General features: G+C 40.2%; 1 protein-coding gene across 5 annotated transcripts; it reads left to right on the forward strand.

Annotated features, from left to right (window-relative positions):
• The first annotated feature begins 1,481 nt into the window (after positions 1-1,481).
• On the forward strand, positions 1,482-17,007 carry rilpl1 (Rab interacting lysosomal protein-like 1). 5 transcript variants are annotated; one of them, XM_020082591.2, is made up of 10 exons: positions 1,482-2,041; positions 3,807-3,954; positions 5,455-5,573; positions 6,972-7,217; positions 7,693-7,866; positions 9,563-9,613; positions 9,700-9,854; positions 10,591-10,695; positions 12,754-12,841; positions 14,440-14,577. In XM_020082591.2, the coding sequence occupies exons 1-10, from the start codon at positions 1,754-1,756 to the stop codon at positions 14,443-14,445; spliced, it is 1,380 nt and encodes a 459-aa protein (XP_019938150.2). In that variant the 5' UTR covers positions 1,482-1,753; the 3' UTR covers positions 14,446-14,577. The 5 variants fall into 5 exon arrangements, with proteins under 5 accessions (XP_019938150.2, XP_019938149.2, XP_019938151.2 ...); XM_020082590.2 differs by lacking the exon at positions 12,754-12,841 and having other exon boundaries at positions 14,440-17,007; XM_020082592.2 differs by lacking the exon at positions 14,440-14,577 and having other exon boundaries at positions 12,754-12,847.
• The last annotated feature ends 301 nt before the right edge of the window (positions 17,008-17,308 follow it).

A 17,308-nucleotide genomic window follows, 5' to 3' on the forward strand; every position in this document is an offset into this window, starting at 1 on the left:
CTTTTGTACCTGTCTAATAGATGTCATACAACAACAAAAATCCCAAGATCATTAAATCAGTATAATCATGAGTTTAGCAGCTGTTTTATTTTTTGGGGAAGATAAATCATTTGTTTCCTTTTGCAGTGTGGTGTCTCACTACCCCATGATATCCCTGTGATAAACATTCCACAAAACAAGATGAAGTGCATTCCCGAGTGTGTGGTTCAAGTACACGTGAGCAACAAGACCGAGATAAAGACAGACATGCTGTAGACTTATCTACACATCTGTGATGGAGACAGATGAGTCAGGGTTTCACTTTACATGGATTTAAATTAAAGCGTGTTGCTCAAAGGTACTTAAAAACAAGGATCACTTCAATAAATAAACATAAGAAATGGAAATTATTCAAAATTCCCTCGGAGAACCTGTCTCTGTATCTTCTTTCTCTTCACAAAAATCACACACACATTTTAAAATACATTTTGAACCTGAATGACCTTTTCACTAAGATAGTTTTGTGGGGGGTTTGTGCAGATGTATTGGATTTTTTTCCTTCTCATTTCTTCAGTGACAAACAATATAACCACATAAACTGCTCCTAAATCATATGTCACATAATGTTACATAGTACAATAATGAAATATATCATCAGTGTGAACAATCTCTCTCTCACGTTGATGGAACAAATTCTCACAGCGACCTCATCCGTCTGTTATTTATTTCTGTCATGCGCACAACAAACTGCAGCCTCACCACCATGGAAGTGACCACTGGCTCCCGAAGGCTCCGAGAGCATGTGTCAAGCTGCGAGAAGTAAGGACAGGATACACGCCGGGATCACACGTCTCCACCTTCAGGATAAAAGCGGAGTCCAGCTTCCCAAATGGACAGATAAGGATGCTAATCTTATCCTGACCACTAATGCAACCTTGATGAGATGAATCACTGGGAGACACTATTTTAACCAATTTAAGTTGAAAAGCTTAGTGGAGAAGAGGTTTAAAGTATCACAAACAAGACGGAACACATGCAGAAACTGAGTTTGCATGCATTGTGACTTTTTGCAGCACGTGTGGTCAAACTGATGAAGTTGTTTTCTTGATTTCGCAGTGAGCCTTGCTCTCTCGGCCACCGTACTTTTCAGACGTATGCTTATTTATTATATGCAAAATGTGCCTTTTTATGAATTCGGGCCCCTGCGTCTCTGATATCCTCTATACATCCCTGGCTTTGAACATCTTTGACTCAGTGTTTAGTTCGTCCAGTCTGGGATACTCTCTACCTCCGTAGAGAGGACCCGCTCCAGATGTAAATATAAAGTATTTAAATATAAAGTCTCCATTCTAGGGTAAAGAAAACAACTGTTTGAACAGTTTAGAAGCAAAAACATCACTAGGATTATTTTAGATACAGATTATGCCGTTAAATCCCTTTCACCTTAATCCTACACACTGGACCTTTAATGCTGCTCTTTTATTGTGAAAGGTGCAGGCGGAAGTAAGGGGTATTATTTTGGAGGAGTTGGGGCCGCGCAGTGAGGACAGCGATGGGACACAGACGATATTTAACCCCAAGAAATGACACTGGAGCCCGGACCCAGGCGCCAGCACCGGCCGGGCGGTAGTGGAAGCGTGTAGCGGTTGTTCACGGTGTGTGTGTTTGTGTAGGAGAAGGACCCAGAGGAAGTTAGCGGCTTGTTCTTCCAGAGGGAGGAAGTTTGCGGCCACACAAGAGGAGAGGAAGCCGGGGAGGGCCGAAGTGTCCCGTCATGGAGGAGTCCGGGTCGGCCCTGGAGAAGAATGTGGCTGACCTCACGGTCATGGACGTGTACGACATCGCCGCCGTGGTGGGCCAAGAGTTCGAGCGCATCATAGACCAGTACGGCTGCGAGGCTCTGTCCAGGCTCATGCCCAAAGTGGTGCGTGTGCTGGAGATCCTGGAGGTGATGGTGAGCCGGAGCAGCATGAGCCCGGAGACCGAGGAGCTGCGGCTGGAGCTGGACAGGCTGCGGCTGGAGAGGCTGGACCGGCAGGAGAAGGAGAGGAGGCACAAGAAGGTGCGAGCAGGGCGCTGTAAAATACTGTACAAAGATTTACATCAATAACAACATATATAACATAACACTTATTAGTTAAAATATCAATAACACACTGTGTCATGCTCTATTACTAATAAAGATACACATAACTATGGATAAAATACTCAATTACTACTAAGGATAACAATAACACACTGTAAAACTCTCAATTGCTAGTAAAAATACCAATACATCACTGTAAAATACCCCATTACTAATATAAATACCAATAACAGGCTGTATCAGATTCCATTACTAATATAACACCCTATAAATTACTCAAATACTCAATTACAAGTAAATAAACAAGAACCATCATAAAAATCGCAGAAATAGTCAGTACTTCATTTAGAAATAGTCCATTACAAGTAAAATAACCAGTACCACTAGTACAAATACTCCATTGCACGTCAAAGTCCTGAGTTGAAATGTTTTTTAAATTAACTATAGTAATATTTGTGTTATCTCTGTAAAATCTCGACCGTATGTTGTCAGATAACTTCAGTATTTACTACAGTTTCTCCTCCTCACATGTGGTGGGGCAGAACGATAACGTAGCAGAAAATGTGCATTTTCACGTGCACTATCTCAGAGTTGTATCTAAGCACAGTGCTTCAGTGTGGTGGATTTTATATCTGCCAGTCAGCTCACTGCTGTGAAAAAGTCCATTCTCGTGACGGTGACTGAGCCACGGTGAACACAGTCGCCAGTTCACTCATTAACTGAGTCTCATGACAGGGATGTAGTGGAGGTTTCTGTCAGTGACGGCTGTCTGAGGGAATATTATGAGTCTGCACGGTTTTCTCATGGAAAATGTCACATCATTTTAATTTATGCATTTATGGATTCAAGATTCAGAGCTCTAATGTGAGGAGGCAGCATCAGATAGAGAATGCTGCAGCTAATGTTTTTCATTCACCATTAATCTGCGTATTATTTTCTACATGAATTATCAGTAAATTTTCATTTTTGTGATTCAAATATGTAATTCCTAAGTAAATACTCAAATTTCGCATTTTCACATTTGAGGGAATGACTCATTATAACAACAGAAATGAAATGAAACATTTTCTTTTTTGTAAGTTTTCCTCAGTGTCAAATGAAATGACTGACAGTCGTCTGTACATCCATAGATACACTGCAAACAGAAAACCTATTGTAGAAAATTCAGCAAACTTTGAATGGTTCTTATTTTGTAGAAATAACTTCAGACCACTGCGACTGTACAGCTGAGGCTGAACGTCATTAGTTCTTGCAGGTGTTTTCGACCAGATGATGGCGCTCTATCAAAAGGGAGAGGATCAAGTTCTCTATATCAAATTTAATTGAAAATCCACCAGTTGTTTTTATAAACCTCATTGTGGAACTTGAGGAAAAGTCACAAGATCAACAAAGTTGGTATGGTTCATCCTCCGGTGAATGTTCCAAAGTTTCATTGCAATCTAACATATAGTTATTGAGACGTTTCAGCTTGGTTCATAGTAGTGGCCTGACAGACACAGTTGTCAAAAGATCCATGTTGCTATAGTAACATGTTGCAGTATTAATACAGCTAAAACCATATAAAGTGTATAAACATGAGTCATGAAGATCTGAACACAAGGAATAAAGAATTAGAATTACTGGCAGTTAGAGCTCGGTGACATCCTGAAGGCTGTAATGAGGATTCGCTTGTTAAAATGTCCTCATGTAATAGTATGGGTCAATAATGTATAATAATGTGCTTCACTGTGTGTGTGTACAGGAGCTGGAGCTGGTGGAGGATGTGTGGAGAGGAGAGGCTCAGGATCTGCTCACCCAGATCGCTCAGCTGCAGGAGGAGAACAAAACCCTGCTCACCAACATGTCCATCAAAGACCCCATGAGTGAGGAGGACCTGCAGAGACATGAGGGTGAGGACGCGTGCTCGGAACACACACACACGTGGAAAGAAAAGCTTATGCAACTTTAATGGTAAAAGGAGAAGTAAATTATTCTATGGTGAAAGGAAAAAGAAAAAAATGTAAATCTGTATTTGTAACACAAATTTATATCGTAACATATGTTTCTGCAGGAACTAAAATTAGCATCTTCCCTAAAAAAAAATTAAATTGACAGACTTCTCCAAATGTGAAAATATAATGGAAGAAAACATCCAGTTGGAAAAGTTTCATTATCATACATTTAAGAAAATGGAGGGAGTTATTTGTTAAATGTTGTTTGTGTGCTGGTTTTGCTAAAACTTTCAATTAACATTAATTTTTAATTGGCTCTTAAAAAAGAAAAAAAACACAAATTATTTATGAAAATTGAGTAAATGGAAATATTTGGTGCTAAGATAAAAACAAAAGTGCAATTGAAACATAGTTAGAGAATAAATGCTGACGTACATGAAGCACATGTTTTAAATATTACTCCAGCTTCCAGTGAACAATACATTCATCAGATTTTCCTTTGGCCTACACATGAATGAACAAAGAAATCAGTAGCACAACACAAGACTCTTCAAAACAAGCATTTGCTTCCCAAACACCAAACTTTATTCACCTGTTATTCCTCTTTAAACACAATATATGTTTTCATCAAACTTGTGTAATTGCTGTGTAGAGAGTTCACCCTCCTCTTCATCTTTCAAGTCCATTCACTTTGCTAAAACATGAAAAGGTCCCTGACATGAGCTCTCTCATTACATCAACCTGTTGTGTCTTCTTCTGCAGTGTTTAAAAGGCACAGACTGGAGAATTAGTGCCACCAGCTGTTTGTCTTAAAAAAGATGGACACACACTTTCTTTTTGCCGATTTTCTCTTTAAATATGGTAAAAAAAAATTGTTACTTTGTATCTTTATTGAGATGTTGATGCATAAAATACATACTATATAAAAAAACTAAGAAAGATTAAGAAAATCAAGAAAAGTAAAATATACAAAGTAAGGAATCAGTGTGTGTGTGTGTGATATATTGGGCTATACGTCCAGCACACACCATGTGTGTTACATTTTGATGAAAATCTGACTAGAGACCCTGTCTCACATTCCCATCACAAACACACGCATGCGCATACACAGAAACACACACACACACACACATACACAAACGTGAATACGCACACACAAAGGAGCCTTCTCTGTGTCTGACTGCGAGCCAGTCTCTTTCGTGGTTTCACACAGAGGCCACAGTCACCCTGACACGATGAGGAAAGAACAGCCTCAGTGTACAAGCACACCTGCTAGACTCTCTCTCTCACACACACACACACACACACACACCAGAGTTTCCTCTATACAAGTCCTTTCAGTTCCTCTAACTATTAATACAATTTGAAAATAATAAAATCTTTTTCTGATTAACTGATAAAAAAAACCTTTTGTGTGCACACACTCCCTCACTGTCATCTCCTGTCTGTGCTTTCCAGGTATGACGGAGAGAGAGAGGCAGGTGATGAAGAAGCTTAAAGAAGTGGTGGACAAGCAGAGAGACGAGATTCGAGCAAAGGACCGCGAGCTCACGCTGAAAAACGAGGACATAGAAGCAGTAAGATGAAGGGGACGGGCTCCTCTTTCTTTTTACTTAAAGCAGCAGGAGGAAACTTTGCCTGCACACTGTTTGATTTCAGATAATGAGCTGATTAATCAATATAAGCTGCATGTAAAGCAGCAGAGGTCTGGATGAAGTCCAACCGTGCAGTGAGTCAGAGGAGAGCAACAACACACCATGGGCTGTTTCGACAGAACAACACACAAGCTGTTATTAGCAGCATTAGATCGGTAGAAAACAACGCAATCACAACAAAGTGTGACAAAGGGCTCGGCCCAGTGAACTGCAAACAAACAACAACCACTACATTTTGCAAGTGAACTAGTAGAATGTCGACATTTTCACGTGTCATAGCAGGAAAAACGTGGGTGTTACTGGTAATGGTGCATTCACACTGTGTCAGCAGAATGGAAAGAAGAGGGGAAATACTTGTTCTTTCCATCTTGAGCATATTTCTGTGGTGGTTAGCCTTAATGCTATCTGTGCTACTCCACATAAACAGACTAAATTAGCTTCTTTTACTGTTTTTCCCAGTTTTAAAGAGATCGTTATCAACCAGATATAAAGATAAAAAAGACATGATATGGATTCTATTCATTTAAATTTTTGATTTCATTTTTATTACATTTTTTTGCTGCCATTTGTTCCAATGTAATTAGTTCACTTCACCGTTTCGCAAGCTGAAAACTACAAATCGGAAGCTTTTTGTTTTGGGCACAATAGATGTAACGGCGCGAGGATGCTACACTGTCATGACTCATAGGTACACTTACAGTAAATGAAGCTGAACACGTTATCAGGAAGTGCAGTATGATTAATACTGCCTTTGGTATTTCTTAGTCAGGAAAGGCCACGTGACGGCACGTTCAGATGAAAACAGAAGCTGTGCTCGTGGTTGCCAGGGGCGGTTAGCAGATGAAAGAGTAGTTATTTCTGCTTTATGACCAACTGTTCAGCCGCATCACACTCACCCTCAGTTGCAGCCATTTTTGTGTCAATGCTTTTTTTACATTACATTACATGTCATTTAGCTGATGCTTTTATCCAAAGCTACTTACAATAAGTGCATTCAACCATGGGGGGGTACCAGCCCAGAACAGCAAGAATCATGGAAGTACAATTAGTTTTCAAAAAAGTCAAACTACAAGTGCTACATGTGCCATATAAGTTTTTTATATAAACACACAGTTGACAATGGTAATTAGACATCATCTTCATAACCAAGGTGTAGTCGGAAGAGATGTGTCTTTAGCCTTTCAGCAGAAGATGCGTATTTTCTGCTGTCTTGATGTCAATGGGGAGCTCTGCAGGTTTGATTCCGCCCTGGCCCTTTGCTGCGTGTCCAACTATCTCTAATTAGGTCCTCATTGTTTCTGTCCGCCTGTGTGTCCGCAGCTCCAGCAGCAGCAGTCTCGCCTCATGAAGATCAACCACGACCTGCGTCATAAAATCTCCGTGGTGGAAGCTCAGGGGAAAGCGCTCATCGAACAGAAGGTGGAGCTGGAGGCCAGCGCTCAGGCCCGGGGCCAGGAAGTCGGCGCCCTACGGCAGGAAATCACACGCTTAAGGGAGCGACTTCAAGGAGAGCTTCCTGCCCAGAATCCTGAGGAACCGGCACCTCAGCCCCCTTCCCCTGCAGAGGTAACACAGCTCACAAAATCACTAAAAAGTAGTCTGAGATATAAGGCCAGAGTGTCCTTCTGTAGGGTGTGCAACTATGCTGTTCCTATGCACGTATCCTAGAAATGCACCTACCATTAATAATTCATTTTATTTTACATTTATACTATTTAATTTTTATCTATAAGTCCGGAACCAGTAGTTCAGTTGGTGTCTTTGTAGAACTATTCCTTCAAGCAATAAGGACTTCAAATATATTTATTAATTCAGCTTCAGTGCCCAGTCATATTAAATGAAAACAGAAATGCCAAGAAGCTCTATGTTCCCATTTTCAAACCAACGTGAAAACCAATACATTTAATTTCCTTCTTAAAGTTAATTGGTGCATGAAACACCAATGCATCTCAACATCTTTTTCCATAACGTCACATTAAAGACACACACTCTTCCCAAACAGCCCAGAAAGCAGGTAATAAACTGTCTTTTACTCCACCAGCGTGGCAAAGCTGCTACAGTTGGGGCGGCTGGGGGCTGGTCACAGAGACCTGACCTCTCTGAGCTAATGTGTGGTGGGGTTGACCCTGCCCCGCTGTCCCTGCCCGGTTCCCTCAGCCCAGAGGGACACGAGGACGGGGATGAGGAGGCGGAGGACGAGGCAGTGTTGCTTTGGGTAATGCAGAAGTGCCGGTTTGCAAACCAGAGCTTGTCTGATCGTCCTGACTCTAACTCCAGGCCTGCACTGCTCCCTGCAGAAAAGCAAACTTATAGATGATATTTTTTTTTAAAAGGTAGTGGACTAACATTTGTGCAACCCATGAGAAGTGCATGGGTGTTTTGTTTGTGCGAGCTAACGGAGAATGTCCGTGGGATTTTTGGTTTCTCAGCCAACCGAGTGAGACTCTCTGTACCGATAACCCTTCTAAATATAGATCACTCTGAGAGCTCAGGCTGTGGCAGCACATGAAGTTCCCCCTCATGTAACACTGACAGTATGAATAGTATAAAGTCCAACTGAAATGAAGAAGTGTGTCTCATCTGCTGCATAATTTGCTCCAGATTGGGTTTGGTGTCACGGGCTGCCTTTAGTCTTTGCATGAACGCTTCACAGTCCCAGAGAACTGGAACTTGTATTCATGCAGCTAATCAAATATATTTTGTTACAGCAGTAACTTCAGCGTTGGTCAAGTGGACGGCAGCTGCTACACAACACACTACACATCTTGCCTCCTTTCATTACACACCAAAAAAACTTGGACAAACAAATATTCACTAGGGGGGAAGTGCACTGCTGATGCCCCTTTTCAGGATAGAGCATTATAATAATTATGACACTAAACTTTATTGATGTAGCACTTTCAAAACAAAGTTACAAAGAGCTTTATGAGATTAAACGATAAATGCAATTAAAATAATGACGATGTTGAGCAATCGTTCATCAAAAGAGGCTAAATAAAAAAAATAATGATTTTTTGACAAATAAACAGAATATAACAACATGTTAACTCACTTGCAAATGTGCTGGTGTGGTCTTTACACTTCAGTTCCACCGCCGACCACACACACACTGCACAGTGCAAGTTGATGGGTTTTACCATTGCAGCCTCCCAGCAGGACATACAGTAGCTGTGCTGCTTTGTAGAGAGAACTGTTTCATCCCACACCCAGTATCTTTGTTACTTCTATCTGAATCTAAAGAGTTTAGTTTCACTCCTGCCTTCCTCTCTCAGACATCTGTATTTTTACAGTTTACCAGCCTCTTCCAGCAGCATTGCAACTGTGTCATGTTGCAACCGAACAGACACATATTGTGCTATTTGGTCAGGAGATACGTTTTTGGCTGTTGCAGGTATGAATGGTACAAACAGAGAAGCTGCAGCTTTGGTGTGTGACTAACACACCACCAAGCAGTTTTTAAATCCTTTACCTCGCCAGAGCTCTGAGCCTGTTAATCCAACACAGACAGACAGTGACACTCTTAACCCTGCAGCTGCTGCGAAAAGAAAAAGGAACTTTTCTGGTGTTTCCTCTTCCTCTTGTCACCCTCTGTCTTCTTTTGAAGTAAAAACCTGTTGACAGCGAATAAAAAAAGCAACGATATGTTTAACAGTAGAGAATCTGAACGTGGTTTCAGTTGGACTTTGTGTGGAGAATACAGATTGATAAGAATAATAGTGTTTTTGCGCTCAGTGCATGAGTGACTTCAGTGAGCTGCATGTGGTGTGACAAGGTTGCAGGTGGTTGTTTAACAGTGAATGTCTTGGTTGTGCTGAGTTAAAAAGAAACAGTGGAGGCTGGAGGGAAGTTCGAACTAAACATTATTGGAACAAGGCTCGAGGTCTGACTTAGAGTTCAACGTTTGCCACCAGGAGGCGATGTGCGATGAGGACATGCCTGCTGTGTTCCAATATTTTACCAAGGTATCCTCACTTCCTTCCTGCCCTCCTTCCTTCCTTCCCTTTGACAGGTTTTGTTTCCTCCGTGTGATGCATTTGTCTCTTGGCAGGAGGCGCTGTGCGAGGAGGAGCTGGGAGGCCCTGACCCTCAAGACCCGAACCGGCCCCGGTTCACGCTGCAGGAGCTGAGGGACGTCCTGCACGAGAGGAATGAGCTCAAGGCCAAAGTTTTTCTGCTGCAGGAGGAGCTGGCTTATTACAGAAGGTACTCAAGGACATGTGTATTTTAAGTGTTAACAAAATAGGAAAGAGAATTCTTTATGGTTTCAGAGCAGGGGGAATTATGAAGTGAAGCTTTGGGCCTGTATTTATTATTTTTGCAAAATAAAAATCCTTCACTTTTACTCCTTCCTTCTTGTAAACATAAATATATTTATCATTAAATATTAAAGTTCTGTAGAGAACAGAATTGTGAACATAAACATTATGAATTTCCTTTTTTCAGTACAAACAACACATAGAAAGCTGGCATTGATTTGTATCGGTTTTAAATTCTCTTAATATCCTGGATGTACCTTGTACACCAACAGCAGCGTTTTTATTTTATTTTCATTTGCAGCCAATTAATTACTACTGTAGATATAAAAAGTTGTTGATTTATTTTTTATGCATACAAACCTTGTACCAACAAACCTACTCATAAAAACACAAATTGATTACCCTTGTACATGTTAAATGCATTGTACATTGATAATTATTATCAATATTGATCAATTAGTCACCCAGCTCTACCATTCAGGGAGATGTCAGCAGCAGTAAGCCACTACAAGTTTTGACTCCTAAGTTTAGAGCATTTTAAATTTGAGTTCTTTCAGCCCATGACTTTATTGATCATCACTATAAGAATTCTGCGATCTGGGTTTTATTATATGTGTTAGCGTGTTCATGAACCAAACCAGTCTTTACGTGTCGATGATGGTTGTGACGCTCTGTCTTCGCAGTGATGAGACGGTAGATGAGACTGTTACTCCTTCTCCGTCTCCCTCGCCTGAACTGAGGACACGCTCCAGATCTTCTGCCCAGCCAGAGTCCGGAATCAAACGCCTGTATGTAGTGCTGGCTTGCCTACAAATACACACACACACAGAAACACACAAACACACACAGCCGTTTTTAGACTCACTCACTCACTCAGCTGCACATGCCTGTGAAAACACTCGCCTGCTTAAAACACACTCCCTTCGTCGACTTTGAGATGCAGAGTTTCCGCAGGGTCTTAAAAAAGTCTAAAATTCAATCATCTGAATTTGGGTGTTAGAAATAAACATAATAAACATATTTAAAAATATGATGTATTAGTTCTCATATACGTGCAGGTTGCGCTACTGCCATTGCAATTTAATTATTTTTTCTGAAGAGAAATGTTTTGGCGGCCTGCTTAGTTTGTAACGTGCCCGTGTGTTGTAGTACTACATACAAGACCAACATGGAACTGATAACTGAGTCTGGGCGGCTGTGGCTGAGGAGTAGAGCGTTCGTCCTCGGTTTGAATCTCAGTCTTTCCCATGTGCATGTCCGAGGCGTCTTTGGGCTAGTTACTGAAACCCGAATTGCCCCTAATTGAAAAAAGGGCTGCCAATAGATGCACTGTATGAATCTCAGTGTGAATGGGTGACTGGCAATATGGTGCTTTGAGTTGTCATTAAGAATCTAAATAAATACAGACCATTTACCATTTATCTCCAAACAACCTGGCCATCACGGTGCGCTCAGCTCTGCTGTAGGACAGACTGGACAGCTACTGTGGTTTGAGAGATAATGTGGTGTATGAGGGTTCGGCTCTACTCTGCTCTACTCTGCTACCCTTATCTTCAGTTATGGGGAAATTTAAATAATTCTGAGACTCAGATTTTCCTTTAAATCTCTCACACTTGACATAGCTGTTACATTTCATTCATTATGTCTTAAAATGGCTTAAGGAAATCTTAAATATAACTTCTGAAACCTGCAGAAACATTGAGATGAGTCAGAAGTAAGTTTGTTAGTCAAAGGCCGATTACTTTGTATGTGACTGCTCAAACGTTTATATGATTTAAAAAAACGAATCTCTACCAAGCACATGGCTCTATTTCAGGCTGCCAACACTTTAATACTTATACAGTACAAGTAATACTACCTTCTGAGATATTACTGTGGGTTCTGCAGGATTACTTCATACTGAGGTTAGTGGTGACAGCAGCTGAACATAATGTCATCACACATCAACTCCACATGTACAATGTGACCACAAGAATAATTGTGTTTCAGCTGAAAAACCACTTTCAGCCATTTCGACTGGAAACAGCTCATTCATAAACCACAGACCCACATCCTGTGTTTGTCTGATCTAAAATAAACCAGAGATAACACAGCAGCCGAGTGAAACTGAGTGACACTCCCGCTAAAGTACCCCTGTCTGTCCTCTGGGCCAACATGCTGCTCAAATCAGAGTTCTTCAGAGAAAACACATAGTAGTGATACTTAAAATGTATTTTAATAATTTTTTTTTAATTTTTATAGCACTTTTTCAAAACAAAGTGCTCCACAAATAAAAGACACAAGTAAAAATAAAAAATAAAAATAAAAACACTAAAACTTAGCATAACCACCCATTATAATAGTAATAAATAGAATAGGGTAAAATCAGTGGAACTGCTGTACGATAAAAGTAAGTTTTAAGCTTTGACTTAAAGGAAGCTACTGACTTAGCCTGTCATCTTTCTTCAGACAGGAGCCTCTGAGCTCTTATTTGAGAAGCTCTCTTCCTCTCATCTCTTCCTCTCACTCCTCCAGTGACGCTCCATCATAAGTAAAAGTCCTGCATTTAAAATTCCTGCTTCAGAAAAAGTAAAGAATAATTACCAGCTAAGTAGAAACCAATAAATCCACATTAATAAAGTGGAACATTATGAAGTCTGGTAGAAAGTTGTATAAAATGGAATCACAGTATCTCATAACTGTATCTAATGACACTGGTTGAGTCCACACACACACACACACACACACACACACACACATCCCCACAGAGGTCAAAGGTTGATGTGGTCTCCCCCTGTTCGTCCCCCCCTCCCCTTCTCTGTGTATCTCTTCCTGTTTGTGTGTGTCTTTACATGTGTGTGTAACAGGATCTTCACAGCCATTATGCCGATGGTGGCGGCTGGTTTGATCCCAGATGACCCCACTTTACAGCCAATCAGACGTCTCGTATCGCTTGTATGACTCTACATTTGGTTGGCTTCCAGAGTCTTTTGCGTTTTCTCTGCTAACAGCCTCGCTCCCCCTGCATGTCCCGGCTGTCTGAGCCCTCATTCCCACCTTTGCCGCATTCTGATTGGCTGATCGTGGGGCTGTCTTATTATCACCGTCAACTGGGATGACTGTGGATCACAAACATCAGCCAGTCAGAATAGATTTGTAGCCGACTTCTCTTTACCTCCGCTGACCCCAGTAACCGCTGTTCACCTCTGCACCCGCGCTTTAAACTGACAAGAATAATACAGTTATTAATATTTAATAATAATAAAGAACTTGGAGAGCAACGACAGAACCACACAGGACATGAGAGTTCAAATGAAATTCAAATCTGTTGCACATCTCATCTCATTCAACTGACAAAACAAAAACTAATGCAACAAATAAATGTTGTAACTCGAAAGTGCTCTGTGAAGAAAATAACAATAATTGCATTAATTTGCTGTATACATTATTATAATTACTGTAAAATCACAGTTATTTTTAAATTTGGGCCTCAAAGTGTGAGTGTGAAATGAGAGAAAATAAGTTAAGTTGTACATTTCATATAAACAATCATTTAATGTTATACTGTAAACTGCACTGTGTTTTCCATCTACAGTCCAGCTACAGTGATAACCAATAAACAGAAAGTGTCTGTTTGTGACGACTCTGTGCCGACTGACGTTCCCTGAACACAGACACAGATTTTCCCTCCTGTCTCTTCTCTTTCCTTCTTGTCTCTGTACGTTTCTAAAGTAAAAATATGATCCAGGATACGGCCAGAATCTTTTGTTTACATTGATGCATGTGAAGTGTAAAACGTGCACACGGGTAACTCAGTTAGTTGTTTTTCTAGATGATTAACCTGTGTAGTCATTTCATTTGAATCATTAAAGAACAATATCAATATTTATCACAATATAATAAAGGTTGATGATGATGAAATGATCTGAAACACACGGCCAGAGCAGCCAAAGAGCTTTTCAGGATGAAGGGAGGTGGAATATCAGTACCTGCTCTCTGACTCGAGACAGAGAGAACACACAACAAGCTGAGAGGAAGTCAATGATGGCAATGGATTATCCACAAAATAAAACAAGAAATATTACAATAATGTATTTGACCTCATAGATCTGTCCAGTTTCTTTTGAACCACGTAACTGTGGCAACTATGTGTTAATTATGCTATTATCTTTACTTGTGCGTTGCCTGTGGCCTGTGGTCATGCTGCGTTCAGCTTTCTTGCTGAAACTGTAAAAGTGAACTGCAGTAATTGAGCTGTGGCACCAAATCTGACACTGCGCTTCCTTGGGCCCTTAACAATGGACATGGCAAGTTTGACGTTGATGCGGTGAACGGTTTACGAGATATGCGAGACAGAGGCGTGCGTGTTACAAAGAAAGAAAAATGTGTAACTGTTGAAATACCTGTGGTCTGAACTGCATCATAATGGTAGTTTGCCATAACTCTAACACTGCTTCACATATAACTGATAGTCCCTGCAAATGATACAGACATCTTTCTGTCATCCACACTTCCTTTCAAGCCTCTGTCTTCTCTCCACTCTGTTGTCGCAGGTTTAGTTTCTTCTCGCGTGACAAACAGAAGACTTCGCAGCGGAACGCGCAGTTCGGCGACAGCTTTGGCTCATGGGCGGGGAAGGACGAGGTGTACACGGAAGAGGCCCAGGAGGCGTTACAGCACATGTAGTCACCGGACACAGGACTCGACGAGGTCACTCAAACCCCGAAAACTCTCAACGCTCCATGTTCATCGCTCAAGGCCGGCCCGTGAACCATCGATCGCACACCAAACCGCCACTAGTGACTCACACCGCAGCTGAACTCTCGTGTCCATGAGGTGAGAGGAACGACAGAAGAGTGGAAAATAAATTCCTCTAGAAACGTTTATTTAAATAGATGAGAATTACATATCTCAGTGACGACAAGTACAAACCGCCAGAAAGTATTTCGGCCTCAGAAGGTTTTTACAGAACGAGATGATGGAGGAGAGGGTAAACTCAAGTTGTGGGATGGAAAGTGGAAAGTTGTTTTAGTTCAAGTGGTCAATGTTGTGTTGCTTAAAGTCCACAGTAAACAGTGGGTGAATGTTTCTCCACAGATGAAGGTTTGGGACACAAAAGTGTGCAATAAATGTTTTGTCTAAAACTACACAACTCCAGATGTTGACTCACAAAACGGAGGCAATTTCCCAAGGGTTTGTTTATTCAATGACGACAAACCTGCTATGAAAAAACACAATCAATGTGGCTTTTTACTCTTTAATCTTTGGAGAAAATGAGAGCAACACTTTTGTGTCCCTGTCATTTATTTAATCCTGTCCTTGTCCGTGCAGCTCTGTCACCAGCGTTCTGTCGGTTCAAACTATGCAGCCCCGCTAATTTAAAACACGCGGGGCCTGGTTATAAAATGTTGCAGAGAAATTGAAAAGCTGTCTTCAGAAAAACAAAAAAACACAATAATTGTATTTATAATGTAGTGTCCGCCATGCAACATAATGTAATTATGGAAGCCCATTCTGCCAGCAAAATAAAATAATATAAATTCAATTAAAAACATTTTTTTGACCAAATATCTCTTAATTATTCAGATTTTCTAGGTCATCATAATTTAGATTTACTGTTTGTGTGAAGACTTTTGAATAACAGCGCTTATTATGCCATCATTTTTACATAAAAGGGGAACTTATTTTATGTATTAACTCAGTATGTTTTTTACATTAGTAGTTACCACAGGTTCTTTTTCATGTTTGGAAGGAGAGGGTGAGGTGAAGGGTGTTCAGCTGCAACTTCTCATTTAAAACAAATCCCAACATGAGTTGGAAAAGATCTGTTGTGTTTCACTGTTATCCAACTAATGTAGTGCATTATTATACATTTTCATTAGGCCCCCTCATTAAAATATTTTTATGATTAAAAATATAACTTTACTTCTTATGTGTTTTTCATTGAATTTTGATACAGACAAATTAAATCCAATTCAATTTTATATGTATTGCGCCAAATCATAATATACATCATCTCAAGGGACTTGATGAAAATAATAATAAGCTATTGTTCGCTTCATTTCCTTGTTTCCTTTTTAAGGCATTTCATCTCAAGCTTACCAATTCAAAATGTTGACATTTTTAAGTCATCTTGATTTAATTACTCATAGTTTTCATAATTGTTTTTCTCTTTCTGGCATTAATGGGCTTCCATATGAGTAAAGTGTGCGCGTATCTCTCACTCACAGCTATGACCTGAACTCGGATCCTGTGAGAGCAATAGATGTGTGAATTCTAACAATGACCCACGACTCATGGTGCCAAAAATGTCACTGCTCCTCGTGCACATATGCAAACCCACTGTCACAGCAGTTTCAGAGTCACCAGCTGAACCAGAGCAGGTTACTTCCTCTTTGGTGGTAAAACAAACAGATGCAGTATATTTACAAGAAAAAGAGGAACTTCAGCAGCTTACTGACACTTGACACGAGATGCGTCATAGTGTTTAATCACTCCAGGACACAGTATAACTACATTTTACATAAGCAGGACTGTCTTATGAGACTTAACCTCTTTACCTCTTCACTTATTTATTTGAAGGAGATTTTTGAGAAGTAAAGAGCAACAGAAAAACTCAAAAACAAAGATAATACAGCTGGAGTGCAAAGTCGGATTTGCATTATTTTTTAAATGGTAATCGAGGTTTGATGCTTCTGTGGATAACTGTGGTGTGATCGGCTGTGTTTTAATACAAGTGGCACTTAATCTTCATCTATATTCACCCAGCGAGGTGGAATAAATGAGTGTAAAACAAAGAGAATGCCATAATGAGGCTGCAAAATGAGTGTGTCAGTGAGTGTTAACTTATTTTACATTTTCACAAATACAGTAAATTAACGAGACTTGATGCAGGAGTATTATGTTTAGACTGTATCTGGAAGTCAAAGGGATCCGAAGAATTGAATTAATGAGACACTTAAAGGGAAATACATTTCAACATTTTCCGAACTGCTGACCCTGGTTCTTCAGCTTCGGGTTCTTCTATGAACCCAGTTCAAATGAATATCTAAAGATATAAAGATATAATTAATGGATGCGCTTTATTAAATAAACTGGCTTTTATTCATACATGTCTGTAATGAAGTGTTTGCCTGTTTTTTTTATTTGTTAGTTGCCTGAACTCATAATAAGATAGATGAAATGTGGGACATAAAGTCATATGTTCCATGATTCAATGGCTGCTCCCTTCTCATCATCACTGTGATCACTGAACATAGACTTGGAGGATATTATCCTCATATCATTTTCACGTCCTTAACAATATAATTTGAACAAAAACCTAACTTCCTCTGTGTTTGAACATCATACTTGTATTTATTGATTTGGGCAAATTACAGATTTTCTTGATTTTAGAAGTGAAATTAGTTAATTTATGATATA

Source organism: Paralichthys olivaceus, chromosome 18 (genome assembly GCF_024713975.1).
Source record: "Paralichthys olivaceus isolate ysfri-2021 chromosome 18, ASM2471397v2, whole genome shotgun sequence".
NCBI lineage: Eukaryota > Metazoa > Chordata > Actinopteri > Pleuronectiformes > Paralichthyidae > Paralichthys > Paralichthys olivaceus.